The 25,658-nt window shown below is 47.0% G+C and overlaps 2 protein-coding genes across 6 annotated transcripts in view; one reads left to right on the top strand and one right to left on the bottom strand.

Annotated features, from left to right (window-relative positions):
- The first annotated feature begins 6,862 nt into the window (after window positions 1–6,862).
- LOC139054786 (carbohydrate sulfotransferase 5-like) lies at window positions 6,863–16,058 on the top strand. Of its 5 annotated transcripts, none has more exons than XM_070532397.1 (4): window positions 6,863–7,165; window positions 8,160–8,257; window positions 11,635–12,167; window positions 15,144–16,058. In XM_070532397.1, exons 1-4 carry the CDS (start codon window positions 7,161–7,163, stop codon window positions 15,663–15,665), a joined length of 1,158 nt encoding a protein of 385 aa, XP_070388498.1. In that variant the 5' UTR covers window positions 6,863–7,160; the 3' UTR covers window positions 15,666–16,058. The 5 variants fall into 5 exon arrangements, with proteins under 5 accessions (XP_070388498.1, XP_070388502.1, XP_070388499.1 ...); XM_070532398.1 differs by having other exon boundaries at window positions 6,864–7,169; XM_070532399.1 differs by lacking the exon at window positions 6,863–7,165 and adding an exon at window positions 7,236–7,377.
- A 5,539-nt stretch (window positions 16,059–21,597) lies between these two features.
- LOC139054788 (peptidase M20 domain-containing protein 2-like) overlaps window positions 21,598–25,658 on the bottom strand; it is a 78,635-nt gene continuing 74,574 nt past the window's right edge. The window contains exon 8 of the mRNA XM_070532404.1: window positions 21,598–24,138. Coding sequence (XP_070388505.1) covers window positions 23,843–24,138 — 296 coding nt within the window. The 3' untranslated portion in view covers window positions 21,598–23,842. The remainder of the gene's footprint in view (window positions 24,139–25,658) is intronic.

Consider the following 25,658-nt stretch of genomic DNA (forward strand, 5'->3'; position numbering starts at 1 on the left):
ATGCTTATGTCGTTTTCCCTTTGTTTTTTCTATGTAACGCCTTCTATAAGACAATACAGCTTCATTTTTACAGCCCTCCTTTTTCCTCTGGTCCCTGTGCCACATTGAGCTGCGCCGCATAGACTAAATTGTAAAACCGACTAGCCCAAACCATCACCCTTACAAATTTGAGCCTCCGACTTCCACAAAAACTTCCCGAAAGAGAGGCGACCCTTTTGTGTAGGCCATAGTTGGCCGTCGCGTTTACCGTGCCTACGCGTTGCGCATAGGGGTGGCCGACACTGGAGCGTGTGTTCATTGTCAGTGCGCGCAGTAGAGGTCTCAGAGAGAATCGCTTTCCGTCACGCTGAACTAGTTGGACGACCAGCCTCTGTCCCAAGAAGGAATTTTGAAATATCAACGCGACTCAACATCAGAAGGCCGTGCAAACAGTACTTCGCTTCCTGAGATCGACTCGCCTCTGAGAACGCATGTGATTGTAACGTCGTTTCTGTTGACTGTATTTCTATACTTTTTCATTCTTTTTTCTTTCTTAATCCTTTATTTTTCTTCTCGATTTTTGTCCTCTTTACAACTCCTATATCCCCTATCCAGTGCAGGGCAGCAAACCGGAAACGCGCGTCTGGTTAACCTCCCTGCCTTTCCTTACTCTCTCTTATAAGATTCGGTCATTTTTGAGTCAGCTTTTCGAAAAAGGCCCAGCACGACTTATAAGTGGGAAACGTATGGTTCAGTGGCCGTCTGAACGCGGGATGCCAACTGCCTTTTAGCGGTCTGCTGACGACCAAATGGTCCGGCGAACTCGTGCAGCTTTGCCTTGCAAGCGTCCGAGCTTGTAAGATCTTTATGCGTCTGGGGCCGCACGCGTGCCCTTCTTTACAGACAGAATATCACGTTGACTAATATCAGCGTGGGGTCCCAGCTGCAGTGGCCTCTTACGCGCTCGTGCATGCAGATCCGCTCTTCTACATCTAAACCATCCGTGCCAGAAAAAGTTCCCGTGTATCGTGGTTATAAATGTATCACATGATCCTGTGGCTGCTGCGCCGTCGTCACTACGTAGTTCATCACAGAGCGACGAACACGGAGCGGGCACGCAGGTGCAGGCATACCCCTTACTTCAACCAAAAAGGTTGTTACGAACAGAGCGTGTATTCACAAATTACTCCTTTATGCAAGGTTACAACATCCACATGGAGCGGTGACGGAAGCAAGGTTCTCGCATGCCTCTGGCCATGTCGCCGCTCTCGCCGTCCTTGGACTGACGGTAGTAGCCCCTTCGCTGTGTCATTGAAATTTATAATTAAAAAAATCTGGTGCTTCTTAAACAACAGAAAGCTGAGCTAGTTGGTAAGGATTCATTAGGCAAAAAAGAAGTGAGGCGTGCAGACAGGACACAAGACTAGACAAGTGGACAACACGAACGCCGACTATCAACTAAGGGGAGCACTGAGGCAAAAAAAGAAGACACGAAACTCATCTGCGCATGCTGAGGAATGGTAACACCACGTGTCAGTCGGGTACACGCGCCGGTCTTCGTGAGAGATAACTGTTAAGGCACTTAATTTCTTCCTTATGTAAAGTAATCGAAGGCTAACTCACGCACGCACTTCCCCCATTATAGATATCCCATGCCTCTACAATAAGACGCGTATCTTCATTCTTATGCCTGTACAATATCGCGCATTCATCTAACTCTGGCGTGCCGTTACAATCTCGGCAATGTAGCGAAAGATTAGAAGGCGATCCACCGGTTAACGACCTTTTATGTTCCATTAGCCACTGATTGATACACCGTCCCGTTTGCCCTACGTAGAACTGGCCGCAGCTAAGGGCACTTTTATACACCACACCCATACGACAGCCAGTAAAACTGTTGTTCTTATTGCGCTTCACTGGACAAATATCTGTTCGTTTTTTGCCTTTTACCCACTCCTTTTTATTCTGTACGGCAGCACATATCTTACCTAGCTCATTGGGAGCAGTGAAAGCAACATTAACATCATATTTACTTGCAACTCGTTTAAGCCTGTGCGACACTGAATGAATATACGGAATAGCCACTACTGCTTTCTGTAATCACGTCCGTCCCTCTCGAAACCGACTTCTTTAGGCGCTCAGCCACAGTGGCCACCACTACACTAGGATAACCTGCTCAAATAGGCGCCGGACCTGCGCATTAAAACTCGCGCTCATTTTCTGCATGCAGGATCTGATCAAGGAAGACTTAAGGCACGACATGGCAATTCCATTTTTTACTAATTTATTGCTTGGATTGAAAGTTTAGCAATGGTTTCGAAGATCTTGGGGAGTACTGCCAACAAACACGATTTTATTCGAAGATCAAGGAAATGTCAAGAAACTGAAATATGAGATATTATGTGTATTTATTTATTTATTTATTTATTTGTGATACCCTCAAGGTACATAATTGTACATTGCAGAGGGGAGGGGCGAGAATACATTCGAAGAGTAAAAATTGCAGGATTAGTTCAAGGAATTTCCAACGAACAAAAGCAATATGAAAAAAGTAGTAATGCATTCATAACAAATATTAGAGGCTTACATAACATGAAATTACACAAAGAATACACTTTAGCAAGCAGACAATGTTGACGGATAAGTACATAATCATGCCGTTTGCTACCATACATTATTTTGTGTTGGTTAGTGCATTCTTAAATCGAGTGGGGTCACTAATGCTTACTAATGATGTTGGTAGGTTATTCCAGTCGACTGAAGTCCTAGGAAGGAATGATTGTGAGCACGCGACGGTGCTATGACGGGGTACGTTAACTTTATGTAAGTGGTCACGACGAGCCGAATGATAAGGTGCAGGTCGGATCCAAAGAGGGCGAAGAGATGCGTTGTGGTAGTAGATTTTATGAAAAAGGGAAATGCATGATTCTTTTCTTCGAAGAGACAATAATGGAATTTGAAGGGTTCTCTTCATTAATGTAACACTAGCAGTGCGATGGTAGTTAGCTAAGATGAAACAAACCGAGCGATTTTGCACCGATTCAATTTCGTTAATTAATGTGATCTGATGAGGATCCCAAACGGATGAGGCATATTGACACGTGTACTTGTCTTTATCGGGCGACACGTTTTGCCGCCTAACAAATGTCATTCGCACAGCGCGGGACGCGCCTGCATGTGTCCGAAGTATCTGGAAAGTTATCGATGCTTCTATCCGCAGTCTGTTGTCGCCGAACGTTGGGTTATCTGATTTCATCGCTTGACGCGAATGGTGTAGAACTTTGTGGAAGGCACGCGGGTCCGAACGATTAGACTGGAACATTCGACGACTGCTCTATAAAAGCCGACGCGCTTGACCCGCTGATCAGATTTTCGACGATCGCCGAGCGTGTTCGCCGCTATCGTTGTGCTATAAGTGTAGCCTGTTTTGTGGGCACAGGTTCACCCATAAAAGTTAGTTTTCTCGTTCACAGTATCGCTACTGTGTTATTCAACGTCACCACCACGTGACAATATTCTAATTGGGGGCGGACGTATGTCGTGTACAACAGCCGTTTTAATGAAACTGGCGCAAGCGAAAAATTTCTCTTCAAATATCCTAAAGAGCGGTTAGCTTTAGATATTACATACTGTACATGCTGCTTCGAAGAACGATTGCTAGTTATATGAATGCCAAGATAACGGTAGCATGTAACAGAAGCGGGCAGTCATTAAGGGCGTAGGTAGGGCAAGTTGTGTTAGAACGAGAAAGCCGCATAGATTTGCAATAATAATGTTGAGTTCCATGCATCAAGTGAGCCACCAGTTAGATATGTTATTTAAATCGGATTGAAGGGTAGCTATATCAGGTGCATTAGTCACTTTTCGATATATAACGCAGTCGTCAGCAAATAAACAAATTTGTGAGGAAATGTTATCAGGTAAATCGTTAATATATATTAAAAATAAAATAGGACCAAGAACAGACCCTTGTGGAACACCGGATTCAACTGGAGCCGCGTGAGATGTGGAGTCATTAGTTACAACAAATTGGGAACGAGAAGAAAGGAATGATTGGATCCAGCTGAGCACTCCCGGGCCAATGTTGAGTGCGCTAAGTTTGTGTAGTAGCAGTACATGTTTCACTTTGTCAAAAGCTTTAGGAAAATCCAAAAATATGCAATCAGTCAAAAAACCGCTATCAAGATATACATGTAAGTCATAGTGAAAGTTACCAGCTGGGTCACACAAGAAAAAAATTTGCGAAAGCCATGTTGACTGTTAGAGAAAAAATTATTTTCTTCAAGAAAGTTGACGAGGTTAGAAAATATGATATGCTCCATAATTTTGCATGGTACTGAGGTAATCGATATGGGCCTGTAGTTAAAAGGATCTTGAGTTTCGCCAGATTTGTGGATAGGAGTAATCTTTGCTGTTTTCCAGTCATGAGGCAAGGATGAGGACAGGTACGATTGTGAAAAAATGCTCACTAAGATGATAGAGGAATACTCACTAGTATTTTTTAGAAATTTCGTCGTGATTTCGTCTATTCCACAAGAAGACGTAAGTTTAAGAGTGTCTATCATTTTTTTTATGCCAGTAGAGTTAAAAATTACGGGATCCATAGGAAAAAAATTGCAGCATGGTAGCCTAGGAAGGTCGTTATCATGTGCTGAAGGAGAGAAAGCTTTTATAAATAGATTATTTAAAATCGAAGCGCAGTGCTGCCGAGGTATAGGCTCACCGGAAGACGTGCTAAGATATTATTTTCGATGCACTAGGCCTTACTACATTCCAGAAGCTTCTTGGATTATTGATGCTCATGTTCGGAAGGGTATTATTGAAAAAACAAAATTTTGTATTCTTTATCGCAGATGAGTAGGCCGAGGCAGCTTCTTTGTAAGCAGACCATTTATCCTGTCTTTCCGTCCGCTTAGCGGTGCGAAAAAGACGTTTTTTTTTCTGTTAGATCGGCGTTTCAAAGATTTAGTATACCATGAAGCATTGTTATTCTAAAAAACGCGCCTCTTCGGAATAAACTTGTTAACAAGATCGTGAATTTTTTCTTTGAATATATTCCAGTTAGTATCCAGTGAGCGCTCAGCAACTTTAGGCAGGTAATTATCAAGGAAAAGAGCAAGTTCGTTATTGACAGCGGTGAAGTTTCCGTTTTTATAATCACGAATGGTTTTAATACTGTTTTGGGACGGTAGGATTGCCAAGCTAATGAAAAAATGCAAGACGTCGTGATCATCCAAGCCGGCTGAGTGTGTAACCTTAGATGTGATATCTGTTGATGACGTTAAAACAAGATCTAAAAGAGATGATGTGGTGTCCTTTACACGTGTAGGGGAAGTAACTACCTGAACCAGGTTGAAATCAGCACATACCTCGACAAAATGCTTTGATTCTGCGGAAGTTGTATTTAGTAAAAGACACGTGCTTGACCAGGAAATATTCGGAAAATTAAAATCACCCATAACTAATATTGACGTTCCGGGGAAGCGAACACTTATCTGGCACAAGCAATCATACCTGCTATCGCAAAAAGTAGGGGCTGATGATGGTGGTCGGTAACACACACCGATCACAACTTTTTTGAAATTTACAGAAATGCAGCACCATACACACTCAATGTTACATGATATGGCTACAGGGAAACAGTCAAAGCATTCATTAACAGCAATTAAGACACCACCGCGTAGTGTGTTAGCGCGATCAGTACGGTAAATATTATACTTTTTATTGCAGTAGAATAACTCAGAGTTTGTTATTTTACTCGTCAACCACGTTTCGGTTAATGCAATTAAGTCTGCATCACAATCATTTATTAGGCTACAGAGATCATCTTTTTTAGGTAAGAAGCTACGAATATTAGTAAAAAGAACCGGTAATCTTGGTATTATAGGATCGAGGTCCCTACCCCTCGCGTTATCCTATGGGCGTGCTGTTAGAACATCTTGAGCATAAAACAAACGCCGTGGCATCATCTGAGGTACTACTTAACGGCTTCAATTCACAGACCTTTTGCTCAGTGGCGTCGTATACATAGCAGTTTTTACCAATTAGTAGCTTGTTATATCTTAATTTAAATGGTACATTCTGACTTTTTCCGTATTCGATAAGAGTTCTTCTGGCGTAACGTGTAGCGAGACTGAAATCTTCACTAACAGAGATACTCGTTTCTTTTAGCATGGGGCGGTTCGATAATATTTCTTGCTTCGTTTTATAGGCAGCAAAATTTACTATCAACGGACGACACTTCCCTGGACTGAATCTACCAATACGATGTGCGCGCGATATGCTGTCACTAGTTATTCTGAGGCTTAGAGTGTTTGTTAGAATGTCCAGTATCTTTTCCTCCGATTGAACAGTGGATTCGGTGGCGATGTCCGTTAAACCATAAAAAAGTAGATTATTTCTACGAGAGTGGTCTTCCGCATCATCGAGTCGGGAGCGTAGGAATGCAGCGTCCTTTGCTATATTCCCCACCGCTTCACGCACGTCACCGAGTTCATGCTGCCATTTTTCAAAACTACCGGTCTGATTTTCTACTGTCGCAAGTCTTTCTTTAATTTCTGATATTGCTTACGCCACCGTTTCCTGATGCGTTTTTGACTCTGTAATAGTGTCCAGCATTGCTTTTTGGTTATCCTCCATTCTTTTAGACCTTTGATTCAAATCGCGTAAGGTTTTCAGAACTTCGGATAATGTATCTGATGGTTGTTCTCTCGGAGGACCAGGATTACTCTCAACGTCACCGCACAAAAGCAATAACAGAGAACAAAAAGGACCAAGCACTGCTTCTGGGCATGGAAGCACGATTATGAATTGATCGTCGGATTTTAGTCTTGATATGGAAAGGCAACTGACCTGTGGAATGAACAAAAAGATGCGTGAGGCCATCATTCCTGTCATGCGTCTATGCCCACTGAAGATTTCATTCGGAGCGCTGGCTTTAAGCTGACTCGCTATCGGCGCAGCCGAAGACGCTGAAGATGCGCAGTGCACATCAGGTGAAAAGTGACCAGTGACGTAACCACCCTGCCAGAGGAGGGTGCCAGCGCACGGAGACATGGAAGCTGGGAAAGCACCCGCCATCACAGCTTCGTCGTAAGGGTCACCAACTGTACCGTTGCCGGTGAGGCACTGGTCGACAGGGAGCATATCATTTGGTGGCAAGCAGCAGCCGCCAGGATAAGATGAGGTAGGTGAGGCACAGATGTCTTGAAACTTTGCTTCCGTGGTTAACGAACCGTTGTAGAGCGCTGCACCGTGACGACAGACAGCATGACATTCCCAGCCAAGGACCAGGGCACCGAATAACTGTGGAATGAACAAAAATATGCGTGAGGCCATCATTCCTGTCGTGCGTCCATGACCACTCTAACGTTGCTTTCACTGCTCCCAATAAGCTAGGTAAGATATGTGCTGCCATACAGAATAAAAAGGAGCGGGTAAAAGGCAAAAAAACGAACAGATATTTGTCCAGTGAAGCACAATAAGAACAACAGTTTTACTGACTGTCGTATGGGTGTGGTGTATAAATTTCCCCTTACCTGTGGCCAGTTCTACGTAGGGCAAACGGGACGGTGTATCAATCAGAGGCTAATGGAACGTAAAAGTTCGTTAACCGGTGGATCACCGTCTAATCTTTCGCTACATTGCCGCGATTGTAATTGCAGGCCAGAGTTAGATGAATGCGCTATATTGTACAGGCATAAGAATGAAGAAACGCGTCTTATTGTAGAGGCATGGCATATCTATAATGGGGGAAGTGCGTGCGTGAGTCAGCCTTCGATTACTTTACATAAGGAAGAGATTAAGTGCCTTAACAGTTATCTCTCACGTAGGCCGGCACGTGTACCCGACTGACACGTGGTGTTACTATTCCTGAGCATGCGCAAATGAGTTTCGTGTCTTCTTTTTTCGCCTCAGTTGATTGTAGGCGTTCGTGTTGTCCACTTCTCTACTTTTTGTGTCCTGTCTGCACGCCTCACTTCTTTTTTGCATAATGGTACTTCTTGCAACGTAAGGATGACTAGTGGTGATGATATTTGCCGGTTCGGAAGATGTGTGCCTTGTCTACTTCAATACAGTTTTCGAAACAGGACGCTAGCGACAATTCAGATGTACAAACACACAATGGTCAATGTGAGCTCCAGTGCCTGATGAATTACTGTTTTTTTTTTTCGTTGCAGAGCCTCAATGAAAACGAAAACACGTTTCGCTTTACTATTAGCCAGCATATTCCTCCTGAGCTACAGCGTATTATATTCGTGGAGAGCTTTGCAGCTACGTAAGTAATCTGAGAACTCGGTATATTATCACTTTATGGCGAAAACACAGCCCGATGAGTGTGTTCTCATGATTACAGCAGAAAACTAATCTACCGACATAAAATTGAATCGACTTCTTAAGCCATATGTCCTATCGACTCTTTGCTAACTCATGCCTTTCATATTGTCGCAGCACTGCGCGGCTGAGGCAGAGAAAGAAGTAGAGTGTCCGCGCGTGATCTCGCGGTACTCTGCGCCGGCTGGGCCTGGCCTGTAGCTTCCCTCTCGGACCTCGCTTCACCGTTTCACCCTGTAAATAAACATCATTCGTAACATCTTTGGAGGAGGTGCGGGGTAAATCTTGGATGATCCTGGACGAACCAGCTCTACCAACTGTCCGACGGAGTAGGCGCTTGGCCGGTTTACGACCACAAGCAGCAGACATGGCCGATTCCTGAGAAGGCAGTGACGACCCCACCTGTGGCAGACCAGACAGCAACCACGAAGGTCAGGCTGGCTACTGGACACCGCTGCGAGAGCCACCCACCTTTTCGGGGAAGGCGAACGAAGACGTCGACGACTGGCTTAAACACTACAACAGAGTGATTCGCCACAACCACTGGAGCACTACGAAGCAGCTGGACAACGTGGTTTTTTTTTCTCGCTCGAACCACGCTCCTCTGGTTTGAAAACCACGAGAGCGTTCCGACAAGCTGGGACAATTTTGTAGAATTCACCAAGCGCTTCGGGGACCCGATCTCTAAGAAAAAGAAGGCTGAGCAGACGCTTTCCCGACGAGCTCAATTACCTGGCGAAACGTGTACAACGTACATAGAGGCTGTTCTGAAATTATGCGGAATCGTCAGCGCTACCATGACAGATGAAGACAAAGTAGGCCATCTGCTTAAAGGAATCGCTGAAGATGTTTATAATTTTCTTACAACGAAGGAAGATCTTAGTACTCCGTCTGATCTGAGGAAGCACTGCCGGGCGTTTGAAGCGCTGAAAATGAGAAGGATTGGGCCAAAGTTTGGACGCTTGGACAACGTTACTACTATTGCAAGTGTGTCCGTCACAACCCACGACGACATGTCCTCGGTGATTCGGCAAGTGTTTAAAAAAGAGCTTGAACGCCTTAAAGTTGTTGACGACGCTCATGTGGGCCATCAGTGTGCATTTGATCATCGTTCTCGTGTGCCACCGGCCACCTGGGCACCTCAGAGTTACCGAGAACCTCGCAGGACCTATGCTGCTCGTACGGAGAGCAGCAACTTGCCACCGCAGCCGACAAGTCTGGGACGCCGACAAGACGCACAAAAACGATTTGTTCCGCGGGCTCTTCCCTCCTACAACCAGCCTGAGAGTACGTTTCCACCCATAACACCCATGTCACCGGTGTCACCCGCGACAAGCCGCGAATCCCGCATTTGCTACAGCTGCGGTGTGCCTGGACACATTGCTAGGTATTGCCAGCGCCGCCAGAAGCGTGGGCCACGGTTTAATTCCTACACACCCCGCGTGCTTACTGACGAGCCCTGGCCGTATCCCAGTTCCTTCCAGCGGCTGCAGCAGGGACGCGTGAATCGCAGTGACTCCCCCGCTTCCGATCGCAGCCTGACGCCACCACCGACACGTCAACGACGCTCTCCATCACCTCGTCGTTGCTCGTTATCACCGCCGCCGCTGGGAAACTAGCTGGTGCGACCGACGGGGGTGAGGCCGCAATATGTTCATCTTCATCAAGACCCCCTTGTGTAAAATTGTTTAAAAACAATGTTTTCTTGGGATCGGAACGCTACCTTTCGTGGAGTTGGTGGGGAAATGTTACGCCCACTTGGAGTCTGTTCTGTTTCAGTTACGATAGGGGACCAGATGTTTCGAAGTGAGTTTACTGTGCTTGAACGTACAACGCATGACATTATTTTAGGAATTGATTTCTTGCGTGAGTGGGGGGCAACTTTGGATTGTGGAAGTGACGCGATTTCTCTTCGCCGCGACGCACGGACTTCAACGACAGATAGCACCCGTGATGCCACCGACGTTTTCTCCGTGTCACAAGATCTGTGTTTGCCCCCTCAGACTGCAATGCTTGTACCTGTGAATACTTCTCGCCCTCGTACAGGTTCTTGGTGTGGTTTAGCCGAGCCCGACTATAACAATGCGTTCAAGAAAAATGCGATAGTCCCTCGCTCCCTCGTTGTCACCACGGGTGGCTGTACTCGTTTGTGGACAGTGAACGTTTCGACACAATCCATAACATTGCCGCTAGCACTTAAACTGGCAAGTTTTGATGAGCAAGCCATTGTCAGCGTCGGAGCGGTCGAAATGTCAACTGCCGAAAAGAATCACGTCATACTCCGTCACGACGCTCCCCGTGTTGTCATCAGTGACCGTGGACGGCAATTCACCGCCGACGTCGTTGAAGAACTTTTACGACTTTGTGCTTCTCCATATCGTCATTCCACTCCTTACCACCCGCAAACCAATGGCCTCACGGAGCGGACGAATCGAACCCTTACCAACATGTTATCAATGTATGTCGCTGCTGACCACAAGAATTGGGACGCCGTCTTACCTTTTGTAACGTACGCGTACAATAGTGCCAAGCACGAAGTCACTGGATATGTGCCGTTCTTTTTGCTGTACGCCCGCGCTCCCCAGAGCTTTCTGGACACTATTCTACCTTTATCATGCCAACAAGATCCTTCCATCGCCCAAACTCTGTGTCGTGCTGAGGAAGCACGTCGACTGGTGCATCTTAGGACGTTATTCTCACAAGTCAACAGCAAGATTCGCTACGATGCGCCGCATATCCCCGTCAGCTGTACTCCCGGTGATTATGTTTGGTTGTGGACACCTGTTCGCAAAAAGGGATTGTACCGCAAGTTTCTCGCCACTTACACCGGACCATATGTTATACAGAACCGCTTGAGTGATGTGAACTATGTCATCGCCAAAGTGACGGCAAGGAATCGGCGTTCTCGGGCGACGCAAGTTGTTCACGTGGCCAGACTCAAGCAGTGCCATCACAGGTCCCTTTAACTCGCTCGGCGAGCTTCGTCTGCCCCCGGGGAAAATGTCGCAGCACTGCGCGGCTGAGGGAGAGAAAGAAGTTGAGTGTGCGCGCGTGATCTCGCGGTACCCTGCGCCGGCTGGGCCTGGCCTGCACCTTCCCTCTCGGGCCTCGCTTCACCGTTTCACCCTGTAAATAAACATCATTCGTAACAATATAATCATGGAAACAATAATTCGGTGAAAAGAGCCTAAGCTACGGTAAGCGCATTGTCTAGAAAAATATGTAGTTGAGAATGAAAACGTCATATATATCTGGTCAATGCGCTCGCATCTTCATTTTGCTTTACGTGAGCATGTAAGACTTGCTTTCTTCTTTCGGCAGATTTCCCACAAAGAAGTTTCCTCACGGAAGGTGTAGGTACAACAGAATCTCCCGTTGTGGTCAACGAACATACAATGGCGTCAGCAGATACCAGTGATTCTTCTTTAGAAAGACTTCTCCCCGCTGCGTTTAGAGCGGCGCTCGAAAGATATCCCGTCGTCGCTGCAGCGGATGTGAAAATAGTGGTGATCGTCGCCTATTACCGGTCTGGGTCATCCTTTGTTGGCGAATTGCTGTCTTCAGCGCCAAGGACATTTTTCCACTTTGAGCCTCTTATTCCGTTCACTGTCAGCGGCAGCATACGACCAGGAAGACAGAGCCACGCTTTCCGTCTGATCGACGAGCTTCTAAGGTGCCGCTTCGAGCCGCTCTACACAGTGTGGCTGGAGAACAACCCTTACTACAAGTTCAACCACTTCCTGGCCGACCTCTGCGAAGATGGAGAGTCTTGCTCCTCCCCAGGTCACCTGTCTGCTCTCTGTTCAAGAGCCGAAACCCAAGTTTTCAAGTTCACCAGACTTCGCGTCAGCCAGGTAAGAGTTTTCACATACCAGATATTTATTTGTTTATTTACTTATATGCTTTTTTATTTATACAGTAATACCAGCCTTCATCAGGCCTAGGCAGAATGGGCAATACAAGTGAAATAACTCAATCAAACATTTAGCACACGAAAGCAAGAACAATCATGATGTCATTGTTTATGCATAATCGGCAACCTATTCGTGTCAACTGCAGTACTAAGACCTCTGCTAGTGATCCACAATTACCCCAGTCTTGCGATAGCTGATTACAAGTTATGCCAACAAATTTTCTAATTTCATCACAACACCTGATTATGTAACGCTAATAGACCAACGTAAAGCCAACAGGCAACTTTACTTTTAATAGACCTGCTCTACGCGATACTTGTGCTTCCGAGCTTCGTTTTTGCTCTTAATGTCAGTTCAGAGAGGGAGATCGATTACAACACCGGAAGAAGATCGTATCAACCTCTGAAGGAGCAGTCGTAGCTTTTTGCAGCAAGAACACGAGCTCGTGTCTCACGCCAAAATGATGGCAGTGCCCGCAGATTCCTACCATATCTTCTACTACAATTATTTGGCGGCTAAAATGAGCCAGTCTGGCAACTTAAGTTAATGACATAATGAGAGGATCATGGTACGGCTTTTGGCGGCTGATGTGAACCGTCTCGCAGTCACGACAGCATTTGCCCGACGTTGAGGTCACCGGTTCGACCACATAGTTCAAGGGCGCTGTAAGCTCATTGAATCGCAACGGAGCCAGATATTTCGGAGGAGGCTCTGGAGTGAGTTCTGGAGAGTGGAATGGCAGCCGAAGCCAGATAATAGAATCAATGGCGAACGTCTCTGCAGGCTGAGCGTGGTCGCGGTGATCTTTTTGGATGCCTTCGGTATGGGTCGTCAATGAGTGAGCTAGTTGACGGCACTATTCTGCATGTTGAGAATTGTCTGAACGGCGTAAATTTACGGATGTCCAGCTGATACCGAACATCATCAGCATCAGCATCATCATCATCATCAGCCTGGTTACACCCACTGCAGGCCAAAGGCCTCTCCCATATTTCTCCAACAACCCCGGTCATGTACTAATTGTGACCACGCCGTCCCTGCAAACTTCTTAATCTCATCCGTCCACCTAACTTTCTGCCGCCCCCTGCTACGCTTCCCTTCCCTTGGGATCCAGTCCGTAACCCTTAATGACAATGATACCGAACAATGGTGTCCGAAGTAGAGGATGTTTATCGTCCATCGAAAAACATAAAAACATCGGAAGCACCTGGTGTTCTGAATGGCGGTGTTATACGCGTACGCGACAAAACGAAGGATTTCTTCCCAATTGAAATGGTCGGATGCGTCGTACAGTGTGAGCATGCCACCGAGAATGTGCTTCAACCACTCCGTTAGAGCATACGTCTATGGGTGATACACCGCTAATGATACAGTCAAAAGAGCCGCATGCTGCTAGACGCTCATTAATAGCGTCAGAGACGAGGACATGGCTTAGTTCTGTGAGACGTTCTCGCGGTGGGCCGTGTAGTTGTATGAAAGGCCATAGGTTGAATGCGATGACTTCGCGAGCAGCGATGGCATGATGTGCAGCAGTTTCAGTGTATTTTTCAGGTACTTTACTGTGAAAAGGATGGCTTGCTGCGAAAAGCCGTATATTATCCACATTGACATTGTCATGGCACTTTATTCTAGCTTCCCCTGCGTGCTGGCAGATTTGCGTTCGGGACTCCAAAACATATAGAGCGACGCGTTTCAAAATTTAATACTGTTGCTATTTTCTCTCGTAGTAAACTGTACATATATATTCTCGGTGTGTCGAAAGATTAAAAAGACGCTTCATGTCTCTACTAGATGTGTATATATTTCTTTAGCATGAAGGAGTGGAGCGTGTCCATAAAAAAAAAACACTTTGAATGCGTACCAAGACCGGTACCAGCTGTAAGTTCCTGAGTATTTGCTGACTATTGCAAGTCTTAATGTTTCCGTTAAACGTTAAATGTTCCTGGAAGTTCGACAGACCTAAACGGGAAGTGTTTTGAAAACTGCTTGTTTAAACAACAAACGTGCGTATGCCCTGGCTTCGCGCAGCCGCTGGAAATGAAAGAAAGGTAAAGCAGTGATTCTGTCACATCAAATTGGGTGCGTTAGGTTACCAGGCGCCTAACTCCAAAGTTAGCACTCGAGTGCACTCGGGGACGCCTGTGGAGCGTAACTTCACGACGATAATAAACGACTGCGCCCGGGAACACCAACGCGTCATCAGACCAGTGTTATGTCACTTGCATATGCGCTATCGCGTTTCTCGTGCTTCGTGAAGATGGCACCGCTTGCAACCTGCCACAATTCTTGATCGATGTCGCCGAGCTCGAGGAATTTTACGTGGGGCGATAGAGGCAGCAACAGCGGTTGACGTTTGTGATGCAATGCGTTCGCACTGCTACCAGAGGTACCGCACAACGCGAATTGTTTCTGCTCTGCGGTATGACGACTGTAGGAATTCATTGCACATTGTAGTGGGGAAGAAATTATAAAGATTAGAGGCGTTAAGGATTACGCAGCAAACGAAATGTGTGGCCAACCAGTCACGAAGAAAAACTACTAGAATGCGCGTCAACGAGTCGTACGACCGGAGATCACGCGGGCATTTGCACGAAGCACCACTGCGAATGAGACACCAAAGAGCGCGTGCGACGCGACAACTGCGCATTGAAGGGGTAAAAGTGCAAGGAGGGCGGAAATACGTCACCATGCCGAAGCCGTAGCACACGAGAGCTCGCGCACACGATCTCCCAAGCTGGAACGGTTAGTGAGCGCTCCCTCATCGCGCACCGGAAGTCACTTTCGGCCGTTAAGTACGTTAAGTTTACTTAGAATGCGCTCTGCCGACCAGAGTGCGCTCGAGCTCTTTAACTTGAGGCGCCAATTGTGAAAGCAACATTTGTTCTCGTACAGCTTACGTAACTTTATTTGTCGCAGGTGGCATCTTGGATTGAGCGAAACCCGGACATTGCGCAGTCTGTTCGCGTGGTCCACCTGGTGCGAGATCCGCGGGCCATCTACTCATCTAGAAGAGGTATTCGCTGGTGCACGGACTACAAGCACTGCGACAGCGCGGCCACCTTGTGCGACCAGATGCGCTCAGACTTGGATGCATTCGGGGAGCTCACCCGTCGACTGCAGATAAACAGAACCTACCAGATACGTTTCGAAGACCTCGCCGCGGACCCCCTGAACGAGACGATGCGCGTGTTCGTGAGCCTAGGTCTAAACTATGCACCATCCGTTTCGAAATACATTCAAACCCACACGGCAACAGCTTCAGCAGCGGAAATGAGGAACGATCACTCGACGAAGAGAAACTCGAAAGCGGTTGTGCACATGTGGAAGCAGAAGTTGTCGAGGGTAAAGATACGGGAAATAGAAACGACGTGCGGTGATGTTCTTCAAAGGCTTGGCTACACGAGCGGGCCGACAAGCGCGAAAGATGCAAAAGCCTAACGAAACACGGCTGATTTCGCCACCCTAAACTTTTGACACATTCGCCACGCTGTGCTTGAAATACCAATGAATGTGTATTCTAATACTTCAACCACAATGTGCGAGCCCAAGCTGGCACTACGTCCTCTGGCCAGTGGTGATGGCGTCAGTACAAGAGAGTGACGAAAGTTATATGTGCGCAATGTCGCTTCGCAATGTAATAAAAGTCTAAGAAGTTATGCTTTGATCTGTCACGCGTTCGATCTACACTGCAGGGACGGTCGCAGAATTGCACATTAAGCACGTGCAATACGAGCAGTGATGCGCCAACGACGCCCTAAAGTAAGCATTGTACGAGCGCAAATAAACCAGGTGTTTCTTTTGATACAAACTATTAAAGAAAGCTCACATCCAGGCACTTGTTTTTGCTGAGAGGCTACCCGGTTTAGTGGACACTAGCAGCAAAAAGATCTGAGCAATAATTTTGATAATTAAGTAAAATATGATACATAATTTTTTTTTTGCTGACTTAGGGCACCTGCTCTAAATAAAAGTAGACGCCGAGGAGAATTAACGTATTGTCTGCTGAGCACAAATATTTAGGCTAGCACTACTCTAGAGATATGCGACTTTAAAATGTCTTGCTATAAAACCGGCGTCCCATTTCAGAGTTTCCCTAAAGTGTGCCTCTAACATTTCGGGAGGATTGTAACTGATACTTCGAGGCATTTTTGAGGAGATTTCGGAGCCGAATATCCCGAAAGTCCTCGTATTTCTGTTGAGCCCATGTGGGCTTTACTATTAACTCGTTTTCGGCTTTAATTTCACAGTGGAATGTGCCCTGAGGTTAGTTAGTAGATGTTGTATTATTAGCACACTCCGTCATGAGACAAAATTGCCTCAAGGTGCTTCTCACTGCTAATGACGCTTAGCCACGTAGTGTTTCTGCAAAAAATAGCAGGGACCTATATATGCATGGTAATTTTTTAGAAGAACATGTTCCGCATAAAAAAAACAACTGACATAAGCGGCATGCGTGACGCAGGGCTGTGAGGATGTTCGGCACGTGTAGCCACAGCAGCACCTCCTGTATTTTTGCGGGAGTGCGGGGGGCTCAATATTTCTTGGTATAAGTTTGCGCATTGTGATAAACAGTGGTGTGTGTGTGTGTGTGCTTCGAGCTTTCGTTCTCTTTACTTAGCTGGCTCTGGTCTTGCAAAGTATCGCATTACAAACCGTGTGGACGTGCAAGCTATTTCGGTTAGCCTGGGTGCGAGAAGAGGAATAGCCTCGAAGAGGCAAGAAATTCTAAATAAAATGTATAGGTTGGTGCAAACTTTACAATACCGCATTGAAAAAAATTGGGTGTAATTGCGAAATAATAGGGAGTCGATAAGCCAGCAGACGAAGTAAACTTGAGAATTAAGTGGAAGAGGGACATTGGAAGCGGTGAACGGAGTTGTAGCTGAGGAAACTCGGGCTGACCACTATTTGTCATCTCTGGCTTCGGGAAATGACAATAAATAGGCAGCTGCATTTCATTTGAAAGGGTGCGAAATTCATTATGGAAATAATCAGTGTATACGCCTTGAAAGGGACTCCACCCACTAGCTTTTGAAAAAATCTGAGGCGATTTCTAAGGTTTTGTAAGTTCCCAATTATTATTCTTGCGTAACCGTGTCCATATTCTTTTGCATCTGTCATTCTACAGATATAATTTTTCAGCTCATTTGTCGCTTTTTTCTACAAGCGAGGCTTTGGTACTTGCGTTAGCTAAACTTATATAAGCTGGAATAATTGATAACGCATTTTTTCCTCCGCTGCTCTCCTTGGTATTGTTTGATTTTGGGGGTATGATACAGAAATATGAAAAAAAATGGCAACGTTGCCTAGCTCGCGTTATCTCTTAATTGTCTTGACATTGGCGGCACACCACGATGCGGAGCAATGTAGGCACTCAGCGTATATCTGTTATTATCAATTTACCTGAGAGTAGGAGCGATATGACCTGCCATTTCGCCGCGAATTAAAATCGACGATGTTGCACACTATACTTCATTCGCGGCTTTCTGCGGGGGTGCGTGCTCACTCAGCGAGGTAACGAGAACTTACTTATAGTTTTAAGCGGTGCAACGTGTCATGTCGATTAGTGCTCGCTGCCGGTGCCATTCCACCTACCTCAAGATGCTTTGTCTCTGTGAGAGTCAGGGTTAAGGCAATTACAATGTGTGTTCACTGCGAGCCTTGCAGTGGGCGCACCTATTGGCGAAGTCAGGCCACAACGCCAGGAATTTTGCCCTGCGCCGCACCGAGCATGGCCTGTGGCAGAGTGGTGATCAGCGGTGCGCAAAACGGCTCGGCAACCGAGTGTTTTCGCTTGACGCAGCTGCAAGATAACCGCTCTCTGTCGCTCTGCAGTGGAGAGTGTCGGTTGGAGCTCGCCCCTTGTCTACCATGCCGCTGCTGCCGAAGGCCATAGAAAAGAGAGAAAAAGAACAATACTAGGGAGTGGGCCCATCCTGAAGCCTAGTTTTGAAACTTTATGCGCGCGAAACGCGCTTCTCGAAACCTACGGGAACCGATGTTTAGCGAAATAGGTAATGTTATGCAGCTGAAAGCGACGCGCAAAACTTTGTTTATGTTGATTATATGCAACGCCTAACATCGTGCGACGTCTCTGCTAATGCGTTCGCTGCTCTTTTCTCACTGAGAACGTTTGTTTATGCAATTTATTGTTTAAAAGCTATGCCGAAATGCAAAAGCATGCAGCTACGCGCACCGTGAGAATAGGCGTAAGCGAATCTTCGGTGAGTCGACAAGACTTGTGCGGCGTATCTTTGTAAAAGACATGGCGCTTGTAATGAAGGCTTCGCCTCTTAAGAAAGACAGCAGACTCGTGCGACCTTCTCAAATCACAATCCAATTTGTAGGAAAACTAGCCGTTCTTTCGAGAATCCGCATTACCACTTTCCACTAGCAGAAGTGAAATCAAAAACTTTACAGAAATGTCCGCATATAAGTGGGTTCTTTGAAGCCTTGCCGGCACATAAAACTCTCGAGCCCTTGCTAAGTACTAGTTCATCAAACCCATTTACTTCAAGAACACATTCGCCATAATTACCCCCCCTCATATATTTCGACTACTGTGATGTTTTATTGACGGTGAAGAAAACAGTATAGCAAAACTGTGAATCAGAAACGAGCTTTGTTTTTGGCCAACCTATGCCCAGAAAAGCAAGTGCACTCAAAGCAAAATAACTGCGGCGAGCACAGTCGGCGATCGTCGAAATCTCACCCCCGAGCCAAACGCGTCGTCTTTTATACATGACCCTTCAGAGGTTCTAGGGTAAACGCTGGGGCCTGCGCGCCTTCCGCAAAGTACAGCACAATTCGTGATGCGTATACAATCTGATGAATGAATCTGGGGTAGTTCGAGAAGTATGGGAGAGGCCTTTGCCCTGCAGTGGGCGTAACCAGGATGATGATGATGATGACGATGAAGATGATGATAGACTCTGATTACACAAGTTGTGATGAGAACGTACACTACAGATAGAATCAACGATAACATTCTAGTAAGTCCCCAATAATGCAACCACGTCTTGGCCTAAGCGATAACTATAATTTGTTAGCGGGTGAAATGCTGTCACCGAGAAAAGGATAAATAAGTACACGTGTCACTATATTTGACTGAAATTGTGGTCATAGTTCTTTCTGGGCAACAGAATAAATTCTGCATTGTTCTTAACACCCATTATAACGCTCCGCATTGCATTATTATTTTTCTGCTAAGGCTGTAATTCGAGCTTCACTGATGCGTTATCCACACTCTTCCCGTCATTTTTACGAATATAAACAGATTGTCGTGTTTAGATTACTGAGCACACCGAGGAAAGCTGCTATGAATCTCGCATAATGCACAAATAACAGAACCAACAAGATGTTTCTAATTGTTTCCCACGCTTCTAAGGAGGCCAGTAATATTCAAGTTTGGACAAACATTAAACATAACATGATCCCAATTACGGCCTGATATAATATTTTTGTAGCCTAGACTTCTCTCGGGACACCGGAAAACAGTTAGCAGCCATATGATATTTTCGAACATTTGTTTAAGGACTTTTTAACAAGTGCTGTACTTGATAAAAACGCATTTAATTTCGCAGACACATTAATTATGTAGTTCGCTTCACTGCTGATAAATTATATTTCAGTGGCGTTCGGGAGTTCTGCCAGGCCAGCGGGCTAAATATTGCGCCACTCGTAAGACCCAGGCAGAATGCTATGGAGCACTTGCTTTCGTAATTTATTGCAAAGATTGGAGGAAACACCCACGCAACATAAGCTTTTCCGGCGCGTCCGCTATAACCTGGAGCTTATTCTCATTAAACATAAACAAGGTGCCTAATTTAGTTCATCAAAGGCGCCAGGGTAACTTACTACAAGACTTCTACACAGCATAAGAATGCCACAATAACGTTGCTTCGGCAATTACTTGCAACACTTCAAATTAGGCCAAGAATGTTAAAATTTTGCTGCAGGTTATGCTCATGATGCCAATATTTTCAGCAAACTTAACTTGGTTTAAAACAGTGTTACAGCGATGTTGGGAGTATAAGACGGTATTTGCAATGTATATACAAGCAGAATCAATGGGGTTGGAATGGCTGACTAGTAACAACACGCAGCAGCCAGCGTCTCACGATCTTCTTGTTCCTCGCTCTCTTCTTTCAACCTTTCGCAACAGAACCCCCGGGTGGTGAGCGAAGTAGTGCGAGCGAAGTATGGCTTCAGCCGCGAAACGTGCAGGACGTCAACAGACGGCGGACTTGAGGATGGATGAAACTAACAGCGCGATCTCGTAATTAACGTCGTTAACTTGAAGTAGGACTTTATAACGCCCTGTGTAGCGAGCGAAAAGCTTCCGCGAGAGGGCGACCCGACGGCATGGTGACCAAAGCAGCAACCAACATCCTGGGGCGAACTGCACATCGCGATGGCACCGGTCGTAACGCTCTTTTTAACGCGATAGCGTTAAGGAGCTCGTGTCGCAGAAAAGCCGGTGTCGTCGGCGTCGGGTGTCGGCGTCGGCGGCGTTGACCGTGAGCGATAAATCACGGCAGGCGCTTCATAAATAAAAAGCAACTTCCAAGATTGGCCCGGTGGGAATCGAACCCAGGTCTCCGGAGTGTGAGACGGAGACGCTACCACTCAGCCACGAGTTCGATGCTTCCAAGCGGTGCAAACGCGCCTCTAGTGAATGCGGTGTTGCCTTCGAAACGAGCCGTGGAAAGTTATACTGCGGTGTATATCGGTAATTATGAACATGTAACGTACAGAAGTCACAATTACACGAGTTGCGAAGTGCGTTTCCGCTGCATTTCTTCTGCGCTTTCCGCACACGCAGAGCCATCTTGCGGCAAACACAGAAGACCCCCTCCTCTCAAAGTACGGCGCTGCCCCGACAGGAGGCGCGCCGCGCGCGCATTGGGACCGCTGCCAGGCGCGTCGCAGGACTCCCTCTCCCCTGACGACGCTTCGCCGTGCATCCGGTTTAGATTACTATCTATCTCTCTGCCCGTGCCGATCACGACGTTTGGCTGGCGTAGATCGTTTCCCCTCCGAGACACCGAGTTCTTTGGTTCGTTTCGTTCGCTCAGGCGCACGTTTCGTTGACGCGCCGAACGCTGCGTTGCTCGACGCTCACCGCGTGATAGGTGGGCGCTAAGTCCGATGCGGGGCGCATCGTAAGTGATTGCTGTGCCGTAGCGCATTGTCTTATACCCCTTGGCGGGTCGACGGGAACGCTGTCGCGTCCCACTCTTGAAGGCGAAGCTTAAGCGTCCTCCAATTTTTTCAGATGCTGCGACGCGAGATAGGGCGACTTGACGCGCCATGTGAGCGCGATCGATGACTTCACGAGCGTACTCAGTGGCAACGCGGGGCACAAAAGGTAGGATGGTGTCAAAGGGCAAAGTGGCGTCGCGACCATAGAAAAGATAAAAGAGTGAATTTCCTGCGGTGTCATGTCGGGACGGCTTATACGCGAATGTCACGTAGGCCAGCGTGGCGTCCCAGTCGCGGCGATGGTTGGAAACGTACATCGACAGCACGTCTGTGAGTGTTCGGTTGAGGGGCTCCGTAGGACTATTCGTTTGTGGGTGGTAGACGGTGGACAGCTTGTGTTCAGTGGCACAAGAGAGGAGGAGGTCGTCCTCAACTCGAGAGAAAAACGAGGGGCCGCGGTCTGTAAGTAACTGTCGAAGTGCACCGTGCTTGAGAATGGCGTAGTGGAGAAAATCGGCTACATCTGTTGCGAAACTAGTCGGCAACGCCTTTGTTGTCGCGTAGTGTGTCGCGTAATCAGTGGCGACAGAGATCCTCTTATTTTCTCTAGTCGTCCTCGGAAAAGGGCCAAGCAGGTCAATGGCTACGCGAAGGAATGGTTCGAAGGGAACTACAATTGAATGGAGTCAGCCAGCAGGTGGCAGGGGAGGTTTCTTCCGACGCTGACCGAATTTGCAAGTTACGACTATAACGGCGCACAGAGTGGTACAGACCCGGGCAGAAGAACCGGCGCCGTACGCGGTCGTAGGTCGTAGGCTCCAAATTATCCCGCCGTCGGTGCATCTTTAAGTTGTTCGAGAACTCGCAAATGACGAGAAAGGATAAGGAGCAGCCCAGGGCCGTCAGGGTTGATATTGCGGCGGTAGAGGATGCCGGCATGCAGCACGAACATGCGGCACGTTTTGTTGGTGCTGCCAGATTGCACTCCGGCAATGATGGACTGTAAGGATACGTTGCGTTGTTCAGCACGCATGTCGGTCATGTGAGCCAAAGCCATCACGCTGGTCACAAGATCATGCGCAACAGGATCGGGTGGATCCACGGGGTGATATGAGAGGCAGTCAGCGTCCTTGTGCAGATGTCCAGATTAGTCATTGGCATCATCATCATCGGCCTGGTTACGCCCACTCGAGGGCAAAGGCCTCTCCCATACTTCTCCAACTACCCCGGTCATGTACTAACTGTGGCCATGTCCCTGTAAACTTCTTAATCTCATCCGCCCACCTAACTTTCTGCCGCCCCTGCTACGCTTCCCTTCCCTTGGAATCGAGTCCGTAACCCTTAATAAGCATCGGTTATATTCCCTCCTCATTACATGTCCTGCCCATTCCCATTTCTTTTTCTTGATTTCAACTGTAGTTGCTGTCAACTTACAGTTGACAACAAATGAAAACTCCTGCAGCCGCAAAGCCCATCGACCAAGCCGTACTGTCGGGTCCTGGAGGGAAGACAGCCAGCAGAGGGCGTGGTGGTCTGTAACGATCGCGAACGTGCGGTCGTACAAACATGGCTGGAGCTTGGCGACAGCCCAAACTAAAGTCAAGCACTCCGGCTCGCTGATGGAGTAATTTAGTAAACAAGCCTATTTTTACTGATATCCAATGAAGGACTTCCGCTTGACTAGCGATGCCAGAGCAATCGTGAGAACACTGAACGGTGCAGTAAATTTTCACATAGGCCCTATAATTGTCGCAACAGATTTCTGAGTTTCACAGTGAAAACTGGAAGTATTGCTTTGGTTGCTCGCCTCAGAGGCTATTGCAATATATATTTTGGTTCGCATGTCCTTGATGGGCCAATTGCTATAGGCAGCACTAGCTCTGTTTGTGGGAACACAGGTTAATTGCGTTTCGCGGTTTACTTTGCCGGCCAAACTGGGATATATTGAGAAAATTAAAATTCCAGTGCATTTCCAGCCATTAGCCACAACAAGTGAACGTGTCAGTTAGCAAGGTATTCAAGAAATTGTCAGATATTTCCTACAAAATACATTTCCATGTTTTCCATGTTTCACTAAACAGTCGACATCGTCTACTGTGATGCGCGAAATCAGCGCAAAATCTGTTGCAAAGAGCAAGTGTGCGTGAATAATTTAATGTCGTCTCCGCGAATCCAGAACAAAATGGTATTCGCTGGCCGAAGTGAGTGGGAAGAAGTAAGTATGGGGAAGTAACGCAGAACGAAAGCATAGAGATTAATGGCGACAATTGCAGTTCGTTCTTTCCTTGTTCTTTCCGGCATTGTTCGACCGGATCGTTCGCCTTGCGCCACAGGCCCCTTACAACTAAGTGGGGCACAGGCATCAGGCAAACAGGCCCACGCATGCGTCGTCCATGCATGTGATGCGGCATTCACACAGATATCTTCTCGCAGCGGCGTTCGAAATCCTCCCTGGCCGAGTCCAGGAGTCGCTGGTCGCGAAGGAGGTCGAAGGTCGTGAGCGCCAGTGCCTTGCCCACCTCCAGCGCCCTTTCCTGCGACTCCCTGGTGCCAGCCGCGCGGCAATATTCGGCCGTGTGGTTAGGTGCGGCCGCATCGATGCGGTAGCCGGGGTGAATGGCGGGTATCGCGTGGGACACATTGCCAATGTCCGACGTTGCGCCAGACAACACTGGTCGGCAGTCACGCGCGTCCTCGAAGACCATTCCTGCGGCAAACAATCGATACGGAATGAGGTGAGTATGCTGTGCGTCATAGAGCACACAACAAATATAGTCGAGAAGTAATGCTCACACGTTGAAAACACTATGCTGACTACCAATTAATGCATTCTATATGACTGAGCGACCGTTAAGCTTTTTCACATGGCAATGATAGACATACATACCTGGCTGTGTGAACGCAATGAATGGTACGTCACAATTCCTTTTTGTTTATTAGGGAAGGAATGGCGCAACAGCGATATATTTTTGACTATTTTATATATTTCCCAGGAAACTTCACGTTGACACGGTAGTTGAATCAAAAGTTCTATCAGATACAAACACATATGGTCGCCCAGCAACCACATTTAAAAAAAATAATATAGATACGACTTGTTAGGAAAGGAATCGCCGGCTATATTTTTGTTTCCTTTTAAGTTCGCTCTTTTCTGGCTCACGTATCACAGCATGGTGGTAATATTGATTAGTGTATTTAGGCGGAGCCTTAGTGATTAGAGCGCTGGGCTGCCGCTCGCAATCCAGCATACTGTTCGGCATTTATGTTATCGTCTTCGCTATCTAACCTAATAAGCGAACAACCGATGCGGGTTGATAACCATTTGTACTGGTCCGAGCAGGTTCCATAACATTGATAATGACATCGGGCTGTGTGTAGATGAGGAAGTGGCACAATGCTTACACAATCTTAAACAACTACTGGAGGAGTTGTTTCTGTGTGAATTTTTTCATGCTGTTTCTGATCGCGGGGCTCCCGTAGCAGATCACCGCTTGTAATTTCAGATGCTTTGGAACCTAAACCGAAAACTTCAGTGAGAGATTTCGCTACGAGGAAGGGTGAGATTGTAGGCTGATGCCTCAGGAGCGAAGAGACAGCGGACCCGAATTGACGCCAGAATAGAGCTGCGAGCCGTGGCTTCACGTGCCGTGGCCAGGCGCCGTATTTATTTTCTTCTCATTCGGGCGCCCGCTATACGGGTTCTAGGCATCGCCTGAGGGAGAGCGCTAGGAAATCAATCTCACCGTCTTTTCAGGTTTATCAGAGTTAAACAGCGGAAATGTTGTGTTTCATTGCCGAAGCATTGAAAAACACCCTTGACACACCATCATCTCTGAGTAAGATCAGGGGGTTTAGACCAGCAGTCCTCCGAAATAAACCTGTGGTTTCTGCCAGCGAAGCTAACCACCCGCCAAAGTGCCAAACACGGCGACGTGACAGGAGTTTCTTCAAGGTAAGCTTTACCAACGCCAGTAAAACATCGCTGCTATAACCAAATACAGCATGACCAAAACTGGTTAGCCGCACAAGGTTAAAACTTGCCACCCAGAAAGTCAGAAGTAAAAGGAAGACTAGAAGACACGAAGGAGTGAAGGTGAGAGAGAATGACTAAGATTGGAGAGGAGGTCAGGATGAGGCGTCTGCCGATTTCCTCCAGGTTGGTCAGTCTGGAGGTGATGTCTATGTGAAGCAGAGACCAAACAGGTCTCTTGCCTCTGCCGGGGAACC

The sequence above is a fragment of the Dermacentor albipictus genome, chromosome 1 (genome assembly GCF_038994185.2).
Source record: "Dermacentor albipictus isolate Rhodes 1998 colony chromosome 1, USDA_Dalb.pri_finalv2, whole genome shotgun sequence".
In the NCBI taxonomy this organism is placed as follows: Eukaryota; Metazoa; Arthropoda; class Arachnida; order Ixodida; family Ixodidae; genus Dermacentor; species Dermacentor albipictus.

What these genes read in the sequence shown, in the direction of transcription:
- LOC139054786 (XM_070532397.1), top strand. An exon ending in GTGGAGAGCTTTGCAGCTAC is followed by an intron (nt 8,258 to 11,634) that starts GTAAGTAATCTG and finishes TTCTTTCGGCAG; the next exon opens with ATTTCCCACAAAGAAGTTTC. An exon ending in CCAGACTTCGCGTCAGCCAG is followed by an intron (nt 12,168 to 15,143) that starts GTAAGAGTTTTC and finishes TATTTGTCGCAG; the next exon opens with GTGGCATCTTGGATTGAGCG.